The 24,914-nt window shown below is 37.4% G+C and overlaps 1 protein-coding gene across 2 annotated transcripts in view; it reads left to right on the top strand.

Moving 5' to 3' along the window:
• Positions 1-24,100, top strand: part of LOC137405603 (F-box/WD repeat-containing protein 7-like) — a 34,832-nt gene extending 10,732 nt beyond the window's left edge. For both annotated transcript variants that reach the window (XM_068091919.1, XM_068091920.1), the window contains 13 exons: positions 4,321-4,499; positions 6,392-6,583; positions 11,876-12,035; positions 13,356-13,516; positions 17,118-17,316; positions 17,647-17,782; positions 18,225-18,415; positions 19,125-19,238; positions 20,334-20,515; positions 20,689-20,809; positions 21,238-21,342; positions 21,600-21,810; positions 23,236-24,100. In XM_068091919.1, coding sequence (XP_067948020.1) covers positions 4,321-4,499; positions 6,392-6,583; positions 11,876-12,035; positions 13,356-13,516; positions 17,118-17,316; positions 17,647-17,782; positions 18,225-18,415; positions 19,125-19,238; positions 20,334-20,515; positions 20,689-20,809; positions 21,238-21,342; positions 21,600-21,810; positions 23,236-23,573 — 2,289 coding nt within the window. In that variant the 3' untranslated portion in view covers positions 23,574-24,100. The remainder of the gene's footprint in view (positions 1-4,320; positions 4,500-6,391; positions 6,584-11,875; positions 12,036-13,355; positions 13,517-17,117; positions 17,317-17,646; positions 17,783-18,224; positions 18,416-19,124; positions 19,239-20,333; positions 20,516-20,688; positions 20,810-21,237; positions 21,343-21,599; positions 21,811-23,235) is intronic.
• The last annotated feature ends 814 nt before the right edge of the window (positions 24,101-24,914 follow it).

The raw sequence follows: 24,914 nt of genomic DNA on the forward strand, positions 1-24,914 counted from the left end.
TGTCTACTATATTACACATCTGACTGCATGCATAATGAATTACTTTCTTACTTACAGTTGTATTCCGTTTGCCGTTTTTGTTGCGCCACTCTTCAAGGGTGCACCGCAAATGCTTGCAAGTAGCTATTGTTCTCAAGAGTTGATCTAAGGTGATAGTAACAGTAGAAGTAGTTTTAGCAACAAATGGCTATATGTTGCCTGTTACACATGCTAGAAAAGTAAACATTTCTTTATTTTAATGAAATATCTGTTTAAACACCAATCGGTTTTTGTTGTAAATTAGCACAATTAGATGAATTCTTATAGCAAAGTAAAAATATAAACTGCATGGCTGTAAGCTATTTATAAACTGCATGGCTGTAAGCTATTTATAAACTGCATGGCTGTAAGCTATTTATAAACTGCATGGCTGTAAGCTATTTATAAACTGCATGGCTGTAAGCTATTTACTGCCACCAACTTTCTATTTAACATTGTTTAAATTATTTCTCTACAAGCAAAGTCCAATTTAAGTCTACAAAATTACCAACGCTTGCATTTTTGGCCATGTTATCGATTTAATTGTTTTTCTGCCAGATAGTCAGTCTCACCTTTACCTACACTGCTGATGCCATAATTCAGTTCTTACGTCTTTACAATATTTCTCATTGTGCAATTGATTAACAAGAAAACTTCTGCTTCGAACTATTTGAAATTTATTTTGGATCATACTAAAATATATATTTTATAAAACTGGCTTTCTACCTCGGAAGCAAAATAGCACACTGAAGTGTATTGTACAATCACATACAATTTATAAAAAATTCTTCTACACAAAGTGTTCATCTTTAATAACCACCTAAAATACAATTTGAATGTGTTTTATGTAATTTATAAACAAGCTACATGAACACAATTGCGTTGGGATTACAGTCGTAATTTCAAAGATTTATTTTCAAAAAAAGCCTTAACAATGTTTAAATGGCTTTCGTTAAACGGTAACTTCTCTGGTCACATGACACGAATAGCTGATGGGTAGATGGGAGATTTATGTGATTACCTTCTCAGATATTAATTTTATACTAAGATTTAACATTCAAACTTGTTCCTAACTCTGTAAAAGTATTTTCAACAAAAAATTAATTATTAACATTCTGCTAAAAGTTTCATTTTTCCTAGTCATTACCAACTGGTTAAAAATTTTCCAACTCGAGAATTGTATTTTAAACAGAAGCATTTGTCTCAAACTTCATGAGACTATTGATGAGATTCTTGGCACGCTAGTTTCTTAGGTTTAGTGTCCACCACATATAGTAAAACTTAGACCAAATATTCTTAGAATGGCACTTTAATCTTGTGTTTGAGTTTTACTGTGAACATATATCGCAGGCGTGTACTGGTTTTCAAAGTGTAGTGATTAAAATGAGAAGTTGAAAAGTGAGTGCGACCTCTTTTTACATACTTTTACTGGATTGGTCCAATGGCAATATGATTTCTCCATTGTGAAGCACTAGCTGGCAATTCTGACAAGGAGTTACAAGTAGAGGTAACTCTATACGTGAAGGCAGGCCTCTCAAGCTACTCAATTACTCATGATGTAATGCATTTTCATAATCTAGGCCGCTCAATTATAGACTGTCCATAGTGCTGCTGTCACGGAAATTCATACCAGAACAATGCTTCTCAAATAGTGCTGCATACGGATCTGTCAATGGGTGTGTTTGATCTCGGCAATCATGCTTTTTATTTTGTTTTTCACTGTAGTAGAAATAGAATATGAAGGAATAGAATAGGATTTACATCTCTAAATTAAGGCGCTCTCATTGTCAGGTAAAGATGTTGTCTTTCTAGCGGCATGACCAAGAATACTTGAGAAGCACTGCACTAGAGCAACACGCTTTGTATGCATGAAACACCTCGTAAGAAGACAGTTTGAGTAGCCGGGTTAAGAGCGCCTTGAACCATGTAATATTCATCTAATTAGCTGTCCGTGTGGTCAGACATCTGTTGTCTAGCGTGCCTCTGTGTTTCTCTACAACTGTAATAGTCCTTCAAACAAGCATGATATCAGCATGCACTGGGTGTTGACAAATTGATTATAAATTCATTATAATTTCCTTCTAAATTGCAAAATTGTTGTTGGATTTGTTAGTTGCACTGATGGTCGGTTTAGCTTAGTGTCTACCTGCACTGATGGTCTGTTTGTCTCTTTAAATTTGTTGTCTCCAAAAAACCTTTTTATAAGCAAACAAACCAACTTAAAGGTTGACATGCAACAAAATTCACATTACAGTTATTTAGTATCAAACGATTCACCATGTCTTACTCTGTTGTGTTGTAGGTGCAAAATATGTGGGAATGTGATTACAAGCTCATAAAAGCTCAAAAATGAACAGTTAATCGCAGCCACAGCCACATGAGGCCGCGTAGTTTGGATTCTCTTTCCAACACGGCTCAAATGGGACGGCTCAAATGGGACGTAGTTGTTACAAGATGGTTTCTGTTTACACTTTCATGCAACCTCATTCGTCGAAATATTTTCACAAGTATACTTCACGTATTCAATAAAACCATGTCTATTGTTCTTATGCGTCTATTTTATCGTCATTGTAATGCTGCCACTCTTAGCACTGATATCTTATAACTTAACGTAAAAATTCGTTTAATTTTTTAACCTTAGCTCGAAGGAGTGCATATCATTGTCTGATAAACATGACGGGCCTGTTGGTCACCTGTGATCATCGAAAAGTGCTGCAAAAAGTATTTGCGAAGTATTGGGTCACATGATCAGATTTCGGCTTGACAATTGGATCAAGCCGAAACAAAACTGTAAAGTAGCGAGCATCTATATTTGACACGGTGTTTTCGGTAAAACCCGAAGTGTTTGTCATAGACTAGTGCTACGATAAGTTTTATGTTGAGCTTTTTATTGGCTTTTCAATTCACGTGAGAACTTCACGTGACAAGACAATAACCAAACTGTAGTGACTACGTCAGAGAAATAAACAGATTCCAATCTACGGCGGCTTTTCATTTTTGAGCTTTTAAGAGCTTTTAATCACATTTCCACATATTTGGCACTTACAACACAACAGAGTAAGACATGGTGAATCTTTTGATACCAAATAACTGTAATGTGAATTTTGTTGCAAGTCAACCTTTAACGCCACGGCTCAAGTTACAAGTGCTCTTTATTACCAGACCGTGGTATTTTATTGCACTGCTAAGTAATATCTTTTACTTATGTAGCTAAGGCAATATGGTGCAGGTCTGCAAAATTTGTTACAGTTCTATGTTATAATTAACATCTATTTGTAGATAACCTAGAAAGTAAAAACAACTGTTCATTGCATGTGCATATATTAACTGTGTGTCTAGTCAGCATCTCCTAAATGTCTCCTGAAGTGAATGTGTTAATGAGCAGTTGTCTGCTCAAGGAAGACAAATCCCAATGCAAGGTTATTTGTAGTTAAAAATTATGCTCATATGCCATTCTTTTTCCTGTAAGAATTATCTGTAAAGGATTGAGTTCAGTTACTGCTCGCCTTCATCTGTTGTAGGCGGTGCTATTTGGTATATTAGCAGACCCCAGCCATTTCTCAGAGAGTAACTAAGTCTGTCTCATATGAATTTTCATGTGAAATAAGAATCCTTCTTGTCTATGACAAATACATTTTTTAGATAGGTAGTGTCTGCCACAAGTTGTCTTATCAATATTACAATGTGGTTACACCAAGGCTTACGAAGGTTACCAGTGCTAAAAAGGATGCTGGAGATGATGTACTCTAGAGTATTTGCATTTCATTGGTTAACACCTTGGTGGCTAGCCAGACCCTTTTCTTTTGTCTTTGTCATATGGTAGCTCCTGGCAATTAGCAACTGACTTTACCGAGCATTTCCAAACCAACAACGTCATTTGTACAACCTGCCGGTCTGCAAGTGTTATCCTGGGTACTTTTACAGCATTGGTTTGTTTTATCATCTCACATCAACCCTCACATCAAATAATCCTGAGAGCATGGTCGCAAGTCCTAAAAGAACTTCCTAGCAGTTTCAAAAGCTACAAAAGACACGGTTGCATTAGATAATCATATGTTCCTATGCTCCTATATACGACATTTTCGCCTGACGATCCCAACATCAGAACGAGTTATTATCATATGGCGAGGGTCCGCTGTATTGACCTTTCGCTCAATCAAATTTTGTTTCACCGTGTCTCGGTTCCTCCATCTGTTGCACTAGTTTTTCAATGTAAACAAACTGATTTACTCCACCATCAAGGAGGGTGATAGAGGCTTCTATAAAAAGTTTATTATTCATCATATCCTGTTACATTTACAGCTACTCGTGTTGGCCGATGAACCCGCCATTGGCTATGTAACAGAAGAGTCAGTGCAAGCCTCTGCTGGAGCCATTTCTGTCTCTGAAGAAATGCTCTGCTGTGGGAATATACGTATCAGCTCACCTAATTTCCTTTCTTCCACTAAAAGAAGGTTTTCCGGCGCAAGCAAGCATTCTAGGTATGCTGTGTACTTACCGAGAGAAGAATCTCTTGTTCTCTCATTGTCTGCTGCTAGCAGGGCTCAGTGGTAATGCAGTTCTGTAAGCTAGCTGGGATAAACTTTCCAAAGGGCTGTACTATGGTCACTTCCCCACTTATATTAGTTTGGGAATCATGTATAGATCAGAGCGAATGGAAAATGAAGGCTTTCTGTTATCCATTGTCCTGCTCTAATTCTCTTGGATGCACATGCAAGTGGCTAGCCAGGGCCACTTGAGCGGCTCACCAAGCAATCACCAGTTCGCACTAGTCAAACATCAAGTTTTTTTAATTGGGATTTTATTCACCATGCATTGAAATTAGTGACAAACTTCTACTTTTTCAATAATAGTTAGTCAGATAAAAACAAAAAACAAGTATTTTTGAAGGTAAACAAGTATTTTTGAAGGTTAACTAAGCGCGATCGCCATTGAAATTAAGAGGCATCATTTTAGGACAGTCATAAAATCAAAATATAGTACATCGCCTAAAGTTAAATGTCTGTTTTCTTACAGTCGGCTTTGGTTGTTAATCTATATAATATTTTTATTATTTGTTTTAAAGTGGGAAACTAACCTTTGATTGCCATGTTGATCCTTGGGTTTCGGCTATAATTATTTTCGTAAAGGTCAGAAACAGATCAAATCTTATAATGCTACTAGTGGAATGCTCGGCGTTGCACAGGTAGTAAAATCAGCTTATAAACAGTGACGTATTTTATAAACAGTAATGTAGTTGCTTGCCATTAGCCTGGCACATTGTCAATGTCTAACTGATCAAGCTAGTAAACTTACTTAGAAGAGCTGTGAGAGCAAACATAAAATGACGTTATGCCATAACGGAGAGCAGTATTCACATTTTCACCCACATAGCGACATATATTTTGCAATGAATCCATCAATCTCGTTTAGCTCAATTGGTAAGATATTTGCTTAGCAACCAGTAGATTCTGAGATCAAGTCCTTTGCGATACGGATTCTTCATTCCAATATTGCAATAGCTATAACTGGACTAATCGAAGTACACACAAACTTTGTGAGATATATATACAGTGTATATATATCTCACAAAGTATATATATATACAGTGTATATATATAGGCTCTATCTCACAATATATCTCACGGGATTTGTTTCCCTTGCCTGAGCTCTGAGCTGCACTTATGAGGCTTCAATAGCCGAAACAGTATTGTCTGTAGCATGAGTATATATATAACATATAAAAAAACTGTTTCTTCACCCCGGATACCCCGTATGGGTGGTAAATTCTGCTCTAACTCGGGTCTCCTACCAGAGACCTGGGAGTTTGAACACTCGCCTCAAGATCTTAGCTGTTCCCAATAGCGCACTTTTCTGCAACTCACCTGAGTTGATTGTTGTTGGTATTTGGGCAAGCCACATTTTATGCGCTGGTGTTATTGCGTATATATATATATATATATATATATATATATATATATATATATATATATATATGTTTGAACAAGCGATATTGAACCTTGCAGACTTTCACACTATTGCAGAGATGCTGCACTATTGTTGGTATCGGAGCTGCTTGTAACACACAAACTAGTTGATGAGCTGATAGCTGATAGCTAGAGAGCTGCATTCATAGCTAGAGAGCTGTAATTACAACAGTTTGTATATCTCATTGGCCTGCGCTGCTGCTTATGCAAAAGTACGCAGAACAATTATGAATAGTTTTGCAAAGGAGTTATTTATTATTGAAGTGCATGTCTCTCCGCAGGGATCTTCACCAACTGCTGAAAGTTTTTTTTTTGTCAAACTTTTTATAATAGATGTTTTTTCATTGGATAACAAATGGTATTAGGGAGATAAGCGGCGGAGCTACATAATTCTTGTGCCATTTCAGTTCAAGTAGCCTATCGTCAGCTGGAACAAGTCTGTGCTCTCAAAGCGCTACTTCTAGCCCTCTAGTCTTATCGTCTGTTGGCTCATCAGGTCCTGCACTGGTCGTTAGTAGTCATACATCACCATCTCACAGAGTCACCGCTGGTCTTACCGTAGACACGTCATTAATATCTTCAGAGACATCTCAGCAATCGTGAGTATCCAAAGTTATACGGATCAAATTGTCTGTAAAACCGTTATAAGGTGATGTAACAAAATAGATTAAAAAATCTATCATAATCTTATCCAGAACGCTATCATCTTACACCGGTAAAAGAGGAAGTACACTTGAGAAATATTGAACAAACTTGCTGGCAGCTAATGCTAGCACGGAACACCAGCTAATTTGCGTATGTGTGTAAGTAGTGCTCAATAGTTTTTCTTGTCACTTTGCCATGATTTACTAGGTAATTGTCGTAAAGTTTTGTCTCAAATGAAACCCAGCACGTACCAAAAGAAAGTAGCTTGGCTTATAAAGAAAACTCGTTTGATCAAAGACGTATAACACTATTCTGAGTTGAACTTGTTTTCAGAAAAAATTATTAAAAATTCATACTAAAAACATAATTTATATTTAAAGCGTCGCAATAACAATTGCTTTCTGTAAATGTTTAGGACAAATGATTTGGATTGTGTCTGAGGTCTCGCAACGCATTCGTTACGAGGCTGAAGCTGGTACTAGGCTTCAGCAATCAACGCCTCTTCCGCCTCCAGTGTGCTTCAGCTTTACGACCTTCAAAGGTCTATTCTGATCACATGGCTTTGCTTTTCACCAACAATTGAACATTTAACCTGCAGCCACTTTGCCACGCTAAGGAATAATCTATGTATATAAATCTCAATGTTTGTTTGTCTGTCTGTTTGTCTGTTCAGCTATAGCAATAAAGTTTTAGTGACAAAAAAATCCGCTGAACAGAGGATTTAATCTCACAACCTCCACATCTGGAGGTATCGAGCTTATCCATTAGTCTACAGCATTTAAACCATAACTGCCACGTACAACTTTTATTGTATTTTCTAGGTAAATCAGACACGTTGATTCCGATTTTGTACTTAAAATAAAGATTGGTCCACTAACTTTCAAAGTCATGGAGGCTTTTTTAAAGCGTTTCAATATCTGTCTCGAAAACGACACAATCGGCATAACAAGCTCCACCCATAAATATGTGACGTAGCCTAGCTTTTTTGGGAACAGAAGTTAGGAATGTTTAGTCCGATTTAGAATGATAGAGATGGGTGTCTTAAAACCCATTATTATCTAAATTCAGTCTTCAAAATAATGTCAGTTTTTTTTAAAGGTAGATAAGCTATTTAACATTGCGTTTTTAAAAATGAGCTCAAAAAAGCGCGATAACAACGCTAGCTTGTTATAAAAACTTTTCTGAGCTCATTTTTTTCTGCATTCAGCCTAGTAAACATCCTTTAACAAGCTACTAGCAATTTTAAATAGTTTATCTACTTTTCATAAAAGACGGAGAAGATTTTGCAGGCTGAATTTAGAAAATAGTCGGTTTTAAGACACCCATCTCTATCATTCTAAATCGGACTAAACATCCCTAACTTCCGTTCCTAAAAAGCTAGGCTACGTCAAATATTTATGGGCGGAGCTTGTTGTGCTGATTGTGTTGCTTTCAAGACGGTTATTGAAACGGTGTAAAAAAGCTTTATTACTTTGAAAGTTAGTGGATCAATCTTTATTTAGAGTACAAAATCGGAATCAGTGTGTCTGATTTACCTAGAAAATACGATAAAATTTGTACGTGGCAGTTATGGTTTAACTAAGTACAGTGATCAATAACGGTGAAGATATTCATTACATGGGTAAAATACACATAAAGACGGTGTGTCACACATAACGATTAGCGGCTGGCCTCACTATGTGAATGCTTGGCGTTGCACAGTTAATAAAAACAGCTTATTAACAGTTGCAGGTAATATAGTGTAAAGGTAATGTGATAGGTAAGGTAATGTAATGTTTATAACCTGTTTTCATTACCCAGGCAATGCAGGGCATTGAACTAGTTGTGCATATAATCATTGCACATCATTATCATGTCACACTGGACTGCAAGCATGCTATTTGAACCAATTGCTATTAGCTGGACATCCGCATGCTATTAACTGGACATACAACTTTTATCGTCTGTGTGCTATTCGACTTTCATGACCTTCATTTGTATTTCTTATAAATATAATTTTACTAGCAGAATGCCCGGCGTTGCACAAGTATTAAAAAATGAGAAAATAATATGTTTATGTAATGAGGTAATGTAGTTGTCTGCCACTTGCTATCAGCCTGGCACATTGCCAATGGATAATTTGAGTAAGCTTACTAATAAGAGCTAACTACTTAACTAACAGCTCTCCATGATGCTGCGTCGTAACGGAGAGCGGTAGTGTATTTGCTCCCATATAGAGACATATATCACCTTATGAACTCACCAAGCTCGTGTGGCTGAATTGGTAAGGCACTGGACTGGTGAATGGGAGGGTCTGAGATCGAATATTCTGTGATACGAGTTCTTTATTCCAAGATTTTAATAGCTATAGCTGAACAAACACAAACAGACCAACTTTGAGAAATATATAATTTGATATGATTTATAAACTTGTATGTTCAAAAACTACAACATAAGTTTGAAACAGTAACTTATTTAATATTCAGTAAAACAAAACAGCTGTGATCCTGTGCGTGAGCGGAAATTTCCGCAAATAGTTTGCCATTAGAAAAGTTGTTTAATTTTTGTTACTGTTTTAAAAAAATTTTCTGTTTATAAAAGATTTTTCACTTGCTAGTTATTTTTAAATATGTATAGTATAGAGTATATAGTGCAATGTGTATAGTATAGAGTATATAGTGCGATGTGTATAGTATAGAGTATATAGTGCGATGTGTATAGTATAGAGTATATAGTGCGATGTGTATAGTATAGAGTATATAGTGCGATGTGTATAGAGTATATAGTGCGATGTGTATAGTATAGAGTATATAGTGCGGTGTGTATAGTATAGAGTATATAGTGTGGTGTGTATAGTATAGAGTATATAGTGCGATGTGTATAGTATAGAGTATATAGTGCGGTGTGTATAGTATAGAGTATATAGTGCGATGTGTATAGAGTATATAGTGCGATGTGTATAGTATAGAGTATATAGTGCGGTGTGTATAGTATAGAGTATATAGTGTGGTGTGTATAGTATAGAGTATATAGTGCGATGTGTATAGTATAGAGTATATAGTGCGATGTGTATAGTATAGAGTATATAGTGCGATGTGTATAGTATAGAGTATATAGTGCGGTGTGTATAGTATAGAGTATATAGTGCGATGTGTATAGTATAGAGTATATCGTGCGATGTGTATAGTATAGAGTATATAGTGCGATGTGTATAACCCTTATGCGATTTTCGCTGTGTATATAGGCCTATATTATAGACACATCGTCTAAACCAGAGCTTACAACTCTTATCAGTCTATATTAATGACAGTCGACTGTAGTTATGCGCTGTGTGTTTCCTGGTCAGACCTTCATAATCCACACAACAACTGATAAACAACTGATAATCAAATGATAATCAACTGATAATCACAGAAGTTTCTAACTGGCAGAGAATAGCTCTAAAACCTAAACGTACAGAGTAACAGTTTTGTTCATTGTGAATTTCGGCCTAGTCTTTAACATAGTACAAGATAGGATTAAAATATGGCAGGTAAGTATTATTATTATTATTTGACTAAGATTCGAGATTGAAAAATAATGATAAGCATAAAAATACTCGTTTAAACCAATCATTTTTTCAGATACGGACATGAGGCAGCTTTCTGATTCTAAAGGTTCAAGTAATATACTTTGGTTGTGAACGAGCAGTTATGCTGTTCCCTTTCAGGATTTAAAGTATGGTCATGCAGTCATGCTGCATTTCTTAGTTCTCTGCTGACTATATTTAGTACTTGATATTTCCTCTCAGTAGGGTGCAATATAGATGGTATACAACTTGTAGCTTTTACGTTTCATGTTACATATTTTACCAGGGTTAAATAAATAAAACCACAAGACTATGTCTGACCACCTACAGTTACAATTTAATCAGCAGACACAATGCGGGCTTTTGACTGCCAAAGTACGGTCATATAAGTTTTCATATTATAAATTGAATTGTAGAATTTTTATTCACCTTTTATGCCATTTCAAATCAAGAGGCCACAATGCTGAAGGAGATAGTTGAAGTACCATTCCAGCCCCAACATGGCTGTGAATAGATACACTTTTCAGATTCAAGGAAATGTCAAACAGACTTGGTTTATAAGAATCTGTCTGAGGCAAAGGCTTTTGCTTAGACTGCCTGCTATGAATAGCTCAGTGCAAAGAAAATTGGAAATAATTAATAACCTTGAATTACTGCCTGTTTTTAGTCGAGCTCGTACGTGTATACACTGTATAACGTTGATGAAGCTCTGTTTATTGCTTCCATAGACTACGAATAGAATTTGCTAACAAATTATATTCGTAGTCTATAAGAGTAGACGTTTTCAAAAAAATCAGTCACTCCAAGGGTTATTATTTATTGGAATAAAAGTCCGTTACAAGACCTAAAATTTAGTTTTTTGTTTTATAATAATAACAATGATTTTGATGATTCTCCTAAATCCCAATTCTATCTTAAGACTTATCAGACTATAGCGTCATATGTCGGTGTTATCCTATCGGCGATTGTTCGTCAACTATTTGCACTGTAAACCGATGACATCGTCGAGGCAAGGCAGGTATCTCGGGAAAGGTTGCAGCTGTCAAACTTTCCGATAGTTCGCCGAGCGTCAATAGCAGATTGTGCAATGTGGACACTTCATCGATGATGGTTTGCTGTCACAGATTGCTTGATATATATTTTTTGGCGTGACAGTTGCTGCGGGACTAGTATTTTATCGTTTTTGTGACCGCTGATGTGAATGCGCAAGGGTTTGTGATAGAGTGAACAATGTTATCACAGATGATCGCCCATGTACTGTGTGATTACCACCGACACACAGATATATAGGGAACCCACCTTTAGACAGACCTCATTGTTACCGTTAAAACCTGTGGTACAATGTGGTAAAATTATGTCTGCAAACATATTCTTGTATATTATATATTAAAAGAAGGCAGTTCAAATGCTAATAAATTTAGTTTTCAAAGTTGAAAATGAAGTGCTTGTTACAATTTGGTTGTGAGTTGGGTGTTTCACCAGAAGATCTCCTTTATCGTTGGCATGAGCAATGACCTACTAAAATGTTTCAAATTAGTATGTATAGTTGTTTGCTACATCAGGCTTGTTGCCAAGTCATAAGGCTGAATAGCCTTGTAAGGAGCAAGCAGTTCACTGTTCTTTCTCTCTATAAGGCTGCTGCAAGAGCATTCAGCTTTTCTGTATTATCAATTTCCAACGGTTATTGCCCTTATTGCAGACATCTCACATCTCGGGGCGACATCATTAGTGCCCGCTCCTCTGCATCCAGTATTAGTAGTTGCGAGGAGACAACTCCGCGTAAGCTTTCACTCAATTGTCTGAGCAGGCAGTTCCAGTCGCCATCTGATAATGACCTATCTGCATCTAGTGAGCACCTGGTGAGCTTTGCGTCTCTTCTAAATGCTCATTGTGACCTTGTTCATTAACACTGTGTGTCCATGCTTCGAATTGGTTCGGAGTTGCTTCCATTCCGAGTCATAGAAATGGTATAATCCAAATGCCTTTGACGCTTAAATTTTATTTCACTAAATTTTTGCGAAAGCATTCGCTGTGATCAAGTAAGTCTACTTTACCAAGTTTTGTTTTGAGGGATGCATCATGAATCTTGGAAAGATGTATATATATATATATATATATATATATAGCCTATGGTAACTCGGAATCGTTGAAATGATAGGGTGTGTATTCGTTTGCAATGAGCAACTAGGAACTAATTTGAAGCATGGGAACACAGTGTAAGTGTGTTTTTATACTATTCTTCAGTTTGTCTTTTATGTCAGTATTTCAGCACCATGAAAGGCTCTCATCCATCAGAACAGTACTCGCCCATCTCATTGCGTGTAGCTAATTAGGCAATAGGTTAATCATATGGTGCACTGTCAGCTATTCCGAGCACTGCCCTCCGCCTCGATTGCTTACATTTGCTCTTAACTTTTCTCCGAGTCACTGATCAGCCGCTGCCAGTCACTGATCAGCCGCTGCCAGTCACTGATCAGCCGCTGCCAGTCACTGATCAGCCGCTGCCAGTCACTGATCAGCCGCTGCCAGTCACTGATCAGCCGCTGCCAGTCACTGATCAGCCGCTGTCAGTCACTGATCAGCCGCTGCCAGTCACTGATCAGCCGCTGCCAGTCACTGATCAGCCGCTGCCAGTCACTGATCAGCCGCTGCCAGTCACTGATCAGCCGCTGCCAGTCACTCTGCAGTTAATGCTTACAGTGCTCTTGAAGATGAACTTGCACAAAATCTTGGTAGATTTTATTAAGAAGTAGCGATATTTTTGTAATTTTTGCGATTTTGTTTATTTTTGAATTAATCCGACTGCTTCGATGTTTTGAGATTAAAATCAACAAAACTTATTCGAGGCTAAAATGCTCAGATCAAGCGAAAGTGTGATTATTTTTATAGTTGTAAAGAAACTGACAGAATAGAGACACGGAATGCTGTAAATTGAACGTAATAGCCGATATCAACTTTTGCAACGATAACAACTTGTGACGCCATTTTGCACATATTTTTCTTCTGAGTATTTTAACTATGATAAAGTTTTGTCGACTTTAATCTTAAACCATCCCCGCAGTCAGATCACCTCAAACATCAAAAATAATCACAAATGGTAGAAAAATTTAGATACTTTTTAATAAAATTCACTTAAATTTGGTGCAAGTTCATCTTCATCTTTTTGCTAATCATTACAGTGTCACAAAAGGAAGTCAGACCTAGAAAGGGAGTTGTCATCACCTGGCAAGAGAGTTAGAGGAATGTCCGACTCTAATGCCAGCCTTTTATTGCATATGCAGTCATTCCAGAGTCCCACAAGTTACGGACACATCCCAGTTTCTCCACAAACTCCTTCTAAGTAAGCCATGTGTTAGGTTGCTATGTTTTCATCAACAAGGTAGCATGTAGGTGGCATTAAACTGAATGAGGTCTGAAAAGCCATACATTAGGCTGGTGTAGACGCTGGCTAGATAAACCTGTACTAGGTACATAGCTGTAAGTCTCATCCGTGTCAGCATTCAGCACGATGATGGAGGTTTGTGGGCAGCGAAGTTTGAAGTAAGAGTTGTTTTTCCTTGGATATTTGTTTGAAGAAGGCCATAACTGCTCATACTATTGTAACTTAGGCATATTTAGGCATATTTAATACTTTACAATTGTAGGTGACAATAAAATGGAGTTCAAAGATATGCTCCATTAATTACATGTAAAATGATCTAAAAAAACAAGTGTATGAAGTAGTTGAACGAACGCTATTGGTCTAGCCTGTCTTGACAAACTGTTGTTTTTGCGGAATTGTCACCCGTCGAGCGGGGCGAGCAAAACAACAGCTTGTCACGATAGGCACTGCACCTGATGCATCAGCTGCACTGAAAGGGAGTTGTTCTCTTCCGTCTATGCGACTTGGCTGCGATGTTATGTCGGTCGCTTCATTGGTAATCATAACGGATTTAGCGCAAAAATTTATGTAGAACAAAATAAAACAAAAAGTTTAACCAGAGACCCGTCTCTGCGGTAAACTTTAGTAGAGCTTCAGAACTTAGGCAACAACAGCGACTAAACATGGTGTTATTTGTGCGCTCAGTCAGTTTTATTTCTATTTTTGTATCAGTCAGTTTTATTTCTATTTTTGTATCAGTCAGTTTTATTTCTATTTTTGTATCAGTCAGTTTTATTTGTTCTTATTGATTTTATTTTTGATTTATTTTATTCTAAAGTTTTACTAAAGTTTACCACACAGACTGGTCTCTGGTTAACCGCTTTTATTTTATTTTTTCTACATAAATTTTTGCGCTAAATTCGTTATGATTACCAATGGAGCGACCGACATAACATCGCATAGACGGAAGAGAACAACTCCCTTTCAGTGCAGCTGATGCATCAGATGCAGTGTGTATTGTGACAAGCTGTTGTTTTGCTCGCTCCCGCCCGCTTTGCCACTCCCGCCCGCCGGGAGACAACTTTGCAAAATCAACAGTTTGTCAAGACAGGCTTACTATTGGTCATAAGGAAGATAAATGGTTGTGCAGTAATCCTTTGCTAATTCTCTCTCATATTTCACAGCTTCTGTACATCACAAATTTTTCAATAGTCGCAGCTTGATTGTACGAGACAAGGAGTGAGGTCATGAAATCAACATAAATTCAAGAATAGCTTGAACAAACGACAATATCAGCCATTAGCTTAAGAACTTGTTAACTTTACAATAAGATTCACGAAACAAACCTTTCTGGACTAGCTTGTCATTTTCTCATGCTTACATAAATGAAGGTTATGTATTAGCTTGTTTTAATTATTCGTAATTAGCTATGTATATATTCTAGTAGTGTAATGTATCCATAGAGGCAATTAGCTATGTATATATTCTAGTAATATAATGTACCCTAGGTCACTTATATTTCGCTAGTATTTAGTTTCGTGAGTAGCCCACAGAGTAAAATTTCGCTGCAACTTAATTTCGCAGCTCTGATGAGTGCGAAAATATAGTGATGTGAAAATAAATACAGTGGAACAAACAAATTAGATTCCTCAGGTCCGGTCCTCTAGTAAAAAAAGTTTTTATATTTGCGACTAGTTTGTATTTGTAACCCGCAGGTATAAATGTATGGCAGAAATCGATAATTCAACGTGATCGCTTGCTGCCATTTGTGTCTTGGACTATCAATGACGTCTCGGTCCTTTCCGTCCTGACCAATATGGTACCAATATTAGATCTCAAGTATTTATAGCAAGCGATGGCCATGGCACGTTTTGAGTTCACAATATTTCAAATTAAACAAAAATCAAATACAGTAAATGTCTCATAAAAAAGAAAATAGATAACAACCAACATCACAACCAGAATTGTATAACGTGGTTGGACCTGGTGAGGGTTGTTATCGTTTTTGGTTGGCAGTAAAATTCATCACTACAATAAGTATTATTTAATTGTATGACTTCACCTACCAGACTTTCATCTTCATCAGTTACCAATTCGGTGACTAAACTGATATCATCATCTTCTTCGTTTGCCTTGGCTTTTCCAAAAAAACTAGTTATCTTAATTTGCTTTGCCATGCTGCTCATTCGGTGTATTAACGAATTTACTAGAAATTTCCCAATGAGCTCAATCATACACAAAATTATCTGCATTTCTAATATCACGATTTTGTTGTGGATATCAATGAACTACAGGGCCGTATTCCCTTAGACAGCTGGCCGGCTAAGACGCCCCAACTTTTTAGGAATTTCATAGTCCAACGGCTATAGAAAGGTTTTTATCGCTGTAGAATATCACTTTATTCGAAGCCATAGATACAAACATCAACTTTTAGTAGTTCTTAGGCGTCATTATTATCTTCATCAGCGGCAAAATATTCTTGTTAACGACTTTTATAAAGGTTTGCAAAATATCAAGTTTTAGCAAACATCTGCTTGCCCATATCCTACTTAATGAACTTGAAATAAAATCGGCAAAAATGATATTTGTTAAAACGCTTAAAAGAAAAAGATGTCTTCTTTCTGAGCTTTTTAACTGCATACAAGTTTTGCCTGTTTTAATTTTAAAACGTTTTGTCAGTCACATCAGCTAAAACAAAGCAAATCTCAAAAAATAGAAAAATGTTGATACATGCCAATAAATTTTTTAAAACTTCACGTGAGAGGCCCGGCTGAGGCCCTACATAAGAGAAACCTGTTGGGAGCTTACAGCACCCCCCCTCCTCCTCCACACCCCAGATGTTCATAACTAGTCGTCTAACATTAGCCCCCCAACTTGCAACCAGTGAATACAGGCCTGTGTAGAACATAGCTATTTAATTTCGAATTTTCGCTAGTTCGTTATGATAGTTTAGTTTCGCGCATGAATTTTTCGCGTGATGATGACTCCGCGAAAACGCGAAAGTTAGATGCCGCGAATACTTAAGTGTCCTAGGGTACCCACAGAGGTAATTAGCTCTGTATACATTCTAATACTATAATGTATCCATAGAGGTAATTAGCTCTGTATATATTCTAGTAGTATAATGTATCCATTGAGGTAATTAGCTCTGTATATATTCTAATAGTATAATGTATCCATAGAGGTAATTAGCTCTGTATATATTCTAGTAGTATAATGTATTCATAGAGGTAATTAGCTCTGTATGTATTCTAGCAGTATAATGTATCCATAGAGGTAATTAGCTCTGTATATATTCTAGTAATATAACATATCCATAGAGGTAATTAGCCTTTTATGTAATCTAGTAATAAAATATATCCATAGAAGTAATTAGATCTGTATGTATTCTAGTAATATAATGTATCCATAGAGCTCTGTAATATGTCCTGTCTAACCATAGGATTAGTAAAGTTTTTATTTCCTGTCCATATGATGATGGCCTGGTTGCTCTATAAGTCCTCGGCTACATTCATTCATTAGCTAGTAAGTCATGAAAGCTACATTGGGTAAAAGCAGTAATTTAAAGTTGCCTGTTTAGGAGGAGGAGTTCTTGTAAGGGTAGAGTGCCTAAGAATCTTGAGATGTGGCTGCAGATGTTCATGTCTTGGGACGGAGCAGAGAAAACACAGGCTTTGAATCAGCTTATAGACTCTTGCGACGCGCCTCACGTGCGACACATTATGGCCATCATAGAGCCTCAGTTTCAGCGAGACTTCATCTCGTTGCTCCCCAAGGAGGTATATGTGTAGATTTTAGACTGTTTGGGCCCATTCGTAACACTGATGGATTTGTTGTACCATTCCTTGTATCCGTCGCACTCTCTCTGCTAGTTAACCATGCTTCTAGTAATACCGAAGGGTGATAGTGGTTCATGCATTAGTATTTTATAAAAGCAGCCTTTTTATTACTATCTCGTTAGTAAATTATATTCGTGTTTGGTAATGTCGGTGCTGATCATGTATTGAAAAGGACAAAATATATTTTACGTTGGGAATCCTGAGCTTGCTAGTAGTATGTCATACCGTGTTGTTCCCTGCAGTGAAACACTCGATGTGTGTGTGTTACAGTTAGCGCTGTACGTGCTCTCATTTCTCACGCCAAAGGATCTGTTGAGGGCAGGACAAACCTGCCAGTACTGGAGGATGCTGACGGAGGATACGTTACTTTGGAGAGCCAAGTGCAAGGAGAGTGGCGCTGACCTAGGTTAATATGTCATGTTATTCTAAGTCACTTCTAAACCGTTCGCTGTTCTTTTGTATAAAATAGTCAGGTTGCGCTAGTGTCTCCATGGCTAGCAAAGATATTTACCTCTTAGACTGTGTCTTGGACTTATCGATTGACGACCCAGTTAGAAAATTTTTTGTATATTATTCCTTTCAAAGTTTTAATAAGGAAGGGGGACATAACTTCAATGACGCCGTAATTTACACCTGACCTTGATGACGCAAAGTCAATACATGGCGTGAAAACATTTATTCGATCTACATCGGCATGTTAATCCAGCATCATAACAATTAGCATCGAGACGCTATCATATGCGAAATCTTCATGCAGGATTAGTTATTGAGGCAAAGCAGGGGTTTGTCACTCGGTTCCTCGCAGCTACTATCAGCGCTGACTGTAGAGGCATTGTGTTTATTTGCAGGACTGATGTACAAGACCTTACCTCTTCTCCAATCTTCTAGCTCAGCATCGTCCAACATGACCACGAATGATGCCGCACCTGTTATGTTCGATGATACAGAAACGGATGAGAACATAGACTGGAAGTCTATATACCTCCGAGCGCATACAATAGAGCACCACTGGAGGTGTGGGGAGGTAAAACCTCCAAAGGTGAGTTTCCCTGTTTGCCCTCTGGTTGTTTGAAATACACAACTGTTGTCTAAAAATCATAGTATTTCAGTCTATTAAAAAGGCTCTTTTTTCTCCTTGCTGTTTAATTAGAGCTTGACGATTTCAAAAAATGACAAGATGATTTGATATTGCAAGATCAAAGCGCGATATATCACGAATCGTTCATTTATAGAAGAATCGCGATATAATTATGTAATATGTTAATATTTGTTTGTAGATTTTAAAATTGAAAACTTTAAAAAATTAATTTCAAGAAGGCCTGTGTAAGTTGAAGGCCATGGAATAAGCTTATTATAAGACTAGAAGGCCTGTGTGTTTTAGTTCCAGTATCCCTCACTCTGAAAATTGTCAAGTGTGAGATAGATTGCTATTGCACGGTTATAGCTTTTACGGTTGGCCGAATCTCTTTAAATGTTGGCGATTTTCGAATTGTCTACCTTCAAAATCGCCAGCAAACAATCAAATCACCATATCACGAAGCGCTAGTATTAATGCAGTCATTGATTTGTTGGAGAAAAATGTTAAGCTGTTAGATGAGATCCACTCTAACAACTACTTCAAAGCTGCCATAAAATATCACGCAGTACTTCCTGCAGAGAGATAATTTTTTGGATTTGTCTTCTCTTCACCGATAATTTTGGTTCATTGCCATTGCACAGCCTACTTTGACTAAGTTTCATTGTTATAGATCCTGAGAGGACATGATGATCATGTGATAACCTGTTTAGAGTTTTCAGGCAACAGGATAGTCAGCGGATCAGATGACAACACTCTCAAGGTTTGGGACGTGGAGACCGCTCAGGTGAGTCCTTAGTTTTACCACTGATTACCATAGCAGTTAATAAACAATTCTGGTCAAGTGAAAAGGTTGTTTGATTGAAACCACCTTTCCACTTGACAAACTTATTAGCAAGGTGTTAGCTAGTAAGTTTAAGTTAGTCCATATCAGTTCCTAAGTTGAGTGTAACTTGTCTGGTTGCTGACTCTAGTTTTTATCACTCTACGCAATATATACATATGTATTACTTTATTGATATTACTTTATTGACAATAATTTCATTTCAAATAAGAAAAAATTTCAAGTCATGCCATACAACCATAATAAACCAAAATACAGTTAGCCACTAAAATCAAATAAACAGTTTGACAAAAAGTGTTTTAAATGCCATTCTCTGTTAAGAGAATGGGTATTAGGTGGAAGGTTGTTAAAGCAGCTAGTAATAATATTTTCAAAATAATTATTAGATATTGTATGCAGTTTGTTCATATCACATAAGTTGAAATTAGTTGACCTGTGAAAAAGAAGATTTCTAAAAATACTATATTTCATTCTGAAGGTTGTCGTTGGTAAGGAGCATGCATGATGTATAAACAGTAGCTATTACAAGCTGGTAGTTGTAGAGAGACATTCAGTGAATTGATTTCGTAGGAATATCAAGCAGTTATAGCATAGTTGATGTAGGGTTGGTAATAATACCGATGACAGGAGACAAGTAGTTGTCTTGCCTAGCAACAATAGAGGAGTTGTGTAACAGCAACAGCAGGTTAAAGGGATATCAACCTTGGGAGTTGTTTATCCATTCTCTGTTTCATTTTATTTTAACTGTTAAGCTTTAGATCAAATGTTTTATATCGGAGTAAAGATAAATTTGTTAAATTGAACACAAGATAAACTCGTTTAAATTAAAATATTTTGTTCTTTCGATTGGCAAGTCTACCAACATTGATGTTGAACCTTACAAGAGCTCATGCAATGACCTTATTTATTACTTCCTGCATCTCAATAAACTGTCAATGCTCGGCCACTGTCAGTCTAGTCATGATCAATACCACTGGCTATCTATTGGAGAGGGTCATAATATAGTGTGGGTCTGTTATCTATCATTTATTCCTGCAGTGCCTGCGCACTCTTGTTGGGCATACCGGGGGAGTCTGGTCATCACAGATGAGGGACAACATAGTAATAAGTGGTTCAACTGACAGAACGTTGCGTGTTTGGGACACAGAAACAGGTGAATGTATGCATACACTGCATGGCCACACGTCGACAGTCCGATGCATGCACCTCCATAAGAACATGTGAGCCTCTAATATCTTCCTCATCAGCTTCTCCCATGTGCACCTCAACTCTTATTAGTGCCCGGCTTTTGAAATGGAATGTTCTAGGAGTTTAGCTGCTGAACCAGTCAGACGCTACTATATCCTTGTTCATGTAGCATCTACTTATTGATAACAGCTTCATAATATTGTAGAGTGGTGTCCGGGTCTCGGGACGCTACATTACGTATGTGGGACATCAGCAATGGCGAGTGCGTACATGTGCTCATCGGGCACGTTGCGGCTGTACGCTGCGTGCAGTATGATGGAAAGAAGGTTGGTAGTCGCAGTGTTCTCTTTCTTGGATTATCAAATATCGGTGACCTTTACGGTTTTTCTGTATTTAATTGTTGTTTATGCTAAAATTCGCTGTCAATTTATGAATTGAATAAATTGTTGTACCTGTTTAGGATTATTTTAGTTGGTCCCGCAGTAGTCTTGAAAAGACTTGCTGGATGCTTGAAGAAGTCGAACCACTGCACCAAATTGATAACAGTATTTCTATTTTGTAACGTGTGTGACTTGTTTTATCTTCAGGTCTAACAAAGTGTTCTAGAAAGTTCCTCTTCAACTCATATATGAAGCTCTTGCTAGTTTATTATCTGGTCATAAAGTCTGAATTGTGGCTAGTATTTACTGATTAACCCGTCTGTTTACCATGTCGACTTTGTCTCTCAGTTTAATTGTGCTAGTAAATTGTTCAGGTTGTGAGTGGAGCCTATGACTATACAGTAAGAGTGTGGGATCCGATCACCCAAGCCTGCATTCATATATTGCAAGGTCATACAAATAGAGTCTACTCTCTCCAGGTTTGTACATTGTGTTCTCACTGACAATTACCAAAACTTGGCTAGCGAAAGGCGAAGAATGTTCCCTGCTGAAAAGCTGTAGTCTCACTGATTAAAAATTGATATAAAAATTCAATTCGGCACTTTTGCTAATTTTTAACATGTTATCCAGATACTCATTGCTCAAAAGGTATGACAACTACCGATCTTTTTTGTAACTGATTTTCTTTTGCTAAAGAACTTCAACCATTGAGAGCGGTCTCTTTTATCTCTTTCAGTTTGATGGCAAGCACATTGTCAGTGGGTCTCTAGACACATCCATCAGAGTATGGGATGTAGACAGCGGCACATGTCTTCACACCCTTACAGGTCATCAGAGTCTCACGAGCGGCATGGAGATACAAGATGGCCTTCTTGTGTCTGGCAATGCTGATTCCACTGTCAAAGTTTGGGATATAAACACAGGCACATGTCTTCAGACGCTAACAGGTAAAACTCTTAAATAATGCTTACTAGCGTCTGCATAGAGCTGTTCATTATGTTGCATAGTCTGTATAGAGCATATGAGTTACTGTTGGTCTGCTCTATTATTATTAGTTATTATTATTGGTGAACTGCAGGATGATTATCGTATTTTCCACCCATTAAGTTGCACCGAAGTAAAGGTCATGCCAGCCATGAAATGCATCGTAAAAATATATATACATTGCTCTAGAGTATACATCAACTTTTTTGGGGTAATTTATTTGATAAAATCCAACACCAAGAACAGACATGTTATTTAAAATTTAGACGATGGTCAGTTTAACATAGAATAAATTCCTGGTATGTTAACATAACATGTTAACATACCACAACTGTTAACATATTATGTTAACATAACATGTTAAGAGTTATTCTAATAACTATATCATAGATAACACACTAAAGAAGTTTATTAATTATTACTGGTACACCAGTAATAATACATTAATAACTTCTCACATAAGCAACTCCAGATTGTAAGGCACATCCTTGGCCAAACGATGAAAATAACTGTGACTTGTGGTCCGGAAGTACAGCAGATACACATGGCCAACAGAATTCATTCTACAATGTCTTTAATACTACTTTACGAGCTATTATGGCAAGAAGTTCTTGTAAATCTGTTTGATCACACTACAGCATCGCAGAGAACAACACATTTGGTATACGAGTTTGAGTAGACTGCACTACCAGAATTTTGAATGCTGTGATAGTGATGAACAATATTATAATTACAGTCGGGCACTCCCTACATATTTATTTATTCTGAGGCCCACTTGGTCACTTGGTATGTTAAAGTCTTCATATGTAGGTTCATATACACCTATGGGAATACATGTAATTTGTTTCAAACCTACAGTGAGCTTTTAACAATTTTTGCAGATACTTACACGTTGCTATAAATAGATGTATTGCAGCGAGTTGTTAAAAATAGATTATCAAACGAATAAAAGGAAAGGTAGGAATGAAAGTGCTAGAGACAGAATGCTGGAGACAGTGCAGGGTTGGGGAGATAATAAAAATATAATGTGTAACTTACTCTGGTTTATAGTAAAAGTTTCAACTATCATAGGTTCTTTTTTATTATTTTTTGCTGTTTTGTTTTCTCTTTGATTTTCCCCTTAATTGTCTTCATTTTACTTATGAAATTGAGATGTTTCAAAAAGCTTGTAACGTCGTTTGTTGAACATCATTTCTGATGTTGAGTCAAACGATAGCTTGAATTTCACATCATAATTTGGCAGTTCGTATTTTCATTATTGTATGTAGAAGCAAGACTGTATGTTGGTCATTGTAAATGTTATTTTGTGCAGCAAGATGCATAGGTTGATGGCTGGTTGCATCACTGATTGAGAAAAAGGTCTTATTAGTTATCACGCTTTATTTTAGGCACACACAAACACCAGGGGGCTGTCACTTGTTTGCAATTCACACGCAAGTTTGTGGTTACATCCTCCGATGATGGAACAGTAAAATTATGGTCCTTACAAACCGGGGAGTTCATACGAAATTTAGTTTCTCTGGAGAGCAGCGGCTCGGGGGGCGTCGTCTGGAGGGTCAAGGCTGACAACACTCTTCTCGTCTGCGCGTCAGGTAGCCGGAATGGAACCGAGGACACAAAATTAATAGTATTAGACTTTGGGCTAAAGGAAAGCCAACAGGAGTTGTTAGCGGATGGCCAACTCTCAGCCTCTCACTACAGACTTGACTTAGATTCACATTCCTGATAACAGCCTTTGACGTAGCACCAACATTTTGCATGACGGTTATAGCTCTATTTATTGAATATCCACTGAGCAGGAGTTTACCGACCTACAGAATTTTATAGCTTTAACAATTCTGTATAATAGCCTACCTAGGTTTTCGATACATTTAATGTTGAATATTCCTTCTTGAGTCTGTCTTATAAAACTGGTGCTAGCATTTGTATACGGATATGACAACTCCTATATGCATTCTTGCTGAATCCTCATCCTGCCTTGGAGAGCATAATATTCCCGTTTTTCATGAAAAATAGGTTAGTGACTTCTACACTTTAGGCTTATTCTTCATGAAACATTACGATATTTTATAAACATGCCAGTGTTGTGTTACAGAGCAAAATCACTCTTTGATTCTCCTTTAAGGCAGATGATCAGCCAGCTTCAATCTTTTATTCAAAATAGGTGACATGGAATGTTTTAGTTTTTTGTACAAAACCCATTTTACCATTCACTGTTGTTTAGTTTCAATAAACTGACCATTTGTATGTTTAGATCTGATAGCAATATGTGTAATAGCCAAGCCATGCTGCACTCGATATGGGTTATGTTATATCCTAAGGAGCCAGGCCTTGCTGCACTCGATATGGGTTATGTTATATCCTAAAGAGCTAGGCGATGCTGCTCTCGATATGGGTTATGTTATATCCTAAGGAGCCAGGCCATGCTGCACTCGATATGGCTTATGTTATATCCTAAGGAGCCAGGCCATGTTGCACTCGAAATGGGTTATGTTATATACTAAGGAGCCGGGCCATGCTGCACTCGAAATGGCTTATGTTATATCCTAAGGAGCCAGGCCATGCTGCACTCGATATGGGTTATGTTATATCCTAAGGAGCCGGGCCTTCTGCACTCGATATGGCTTATGTTATATCCTAAGGAGCCGGGCCTTCTGCACTCGATATGGCTTATGTTATATCCTAAGGAGCCGGGCCTTGCTGCACTCGATATGGCTTATGTTATATCCTAAGGAGCCAGGCCATGCTGCACTCGAAATGGCTTATGTTATATCCTAAGGAGCCGGGCCATGCTGCACTCGATATGGGTTATGTTATATCCTAAGGAGCAAGGCCATGCTGCACTCGATATGGGTTATGTTATATCCTAAGGAGCCAGGCCATGCTGCACTCGATATGGGTTATGTTATATCCTAAGGAGCCAGGCCATGCTGCACTCGATATGGGTTATGTTATATCCTAAGGAATGTCCAAACCAAAACGGCATAAGATTAAAAGCAAACATGTAGCAAACATTTTGAAGGGGTGACTAAATACTAATAGGCGATTGGTTGACCTCCATACATAC

Source organism: Watersipora subatra, chromosome 10, assembly GCF_963576615.1.
Source record: "Watersipora subatra chromosome 10, tzWatSuba1.1, whole genome shotgun sequence".
NCBI classification, from domain to species: Eukaryota; Metazoa; Bryozoa; class Gymnolaemata; order Cheilostomatida; family Watersiporidae; genus Watersipora; species Watersipora subatra.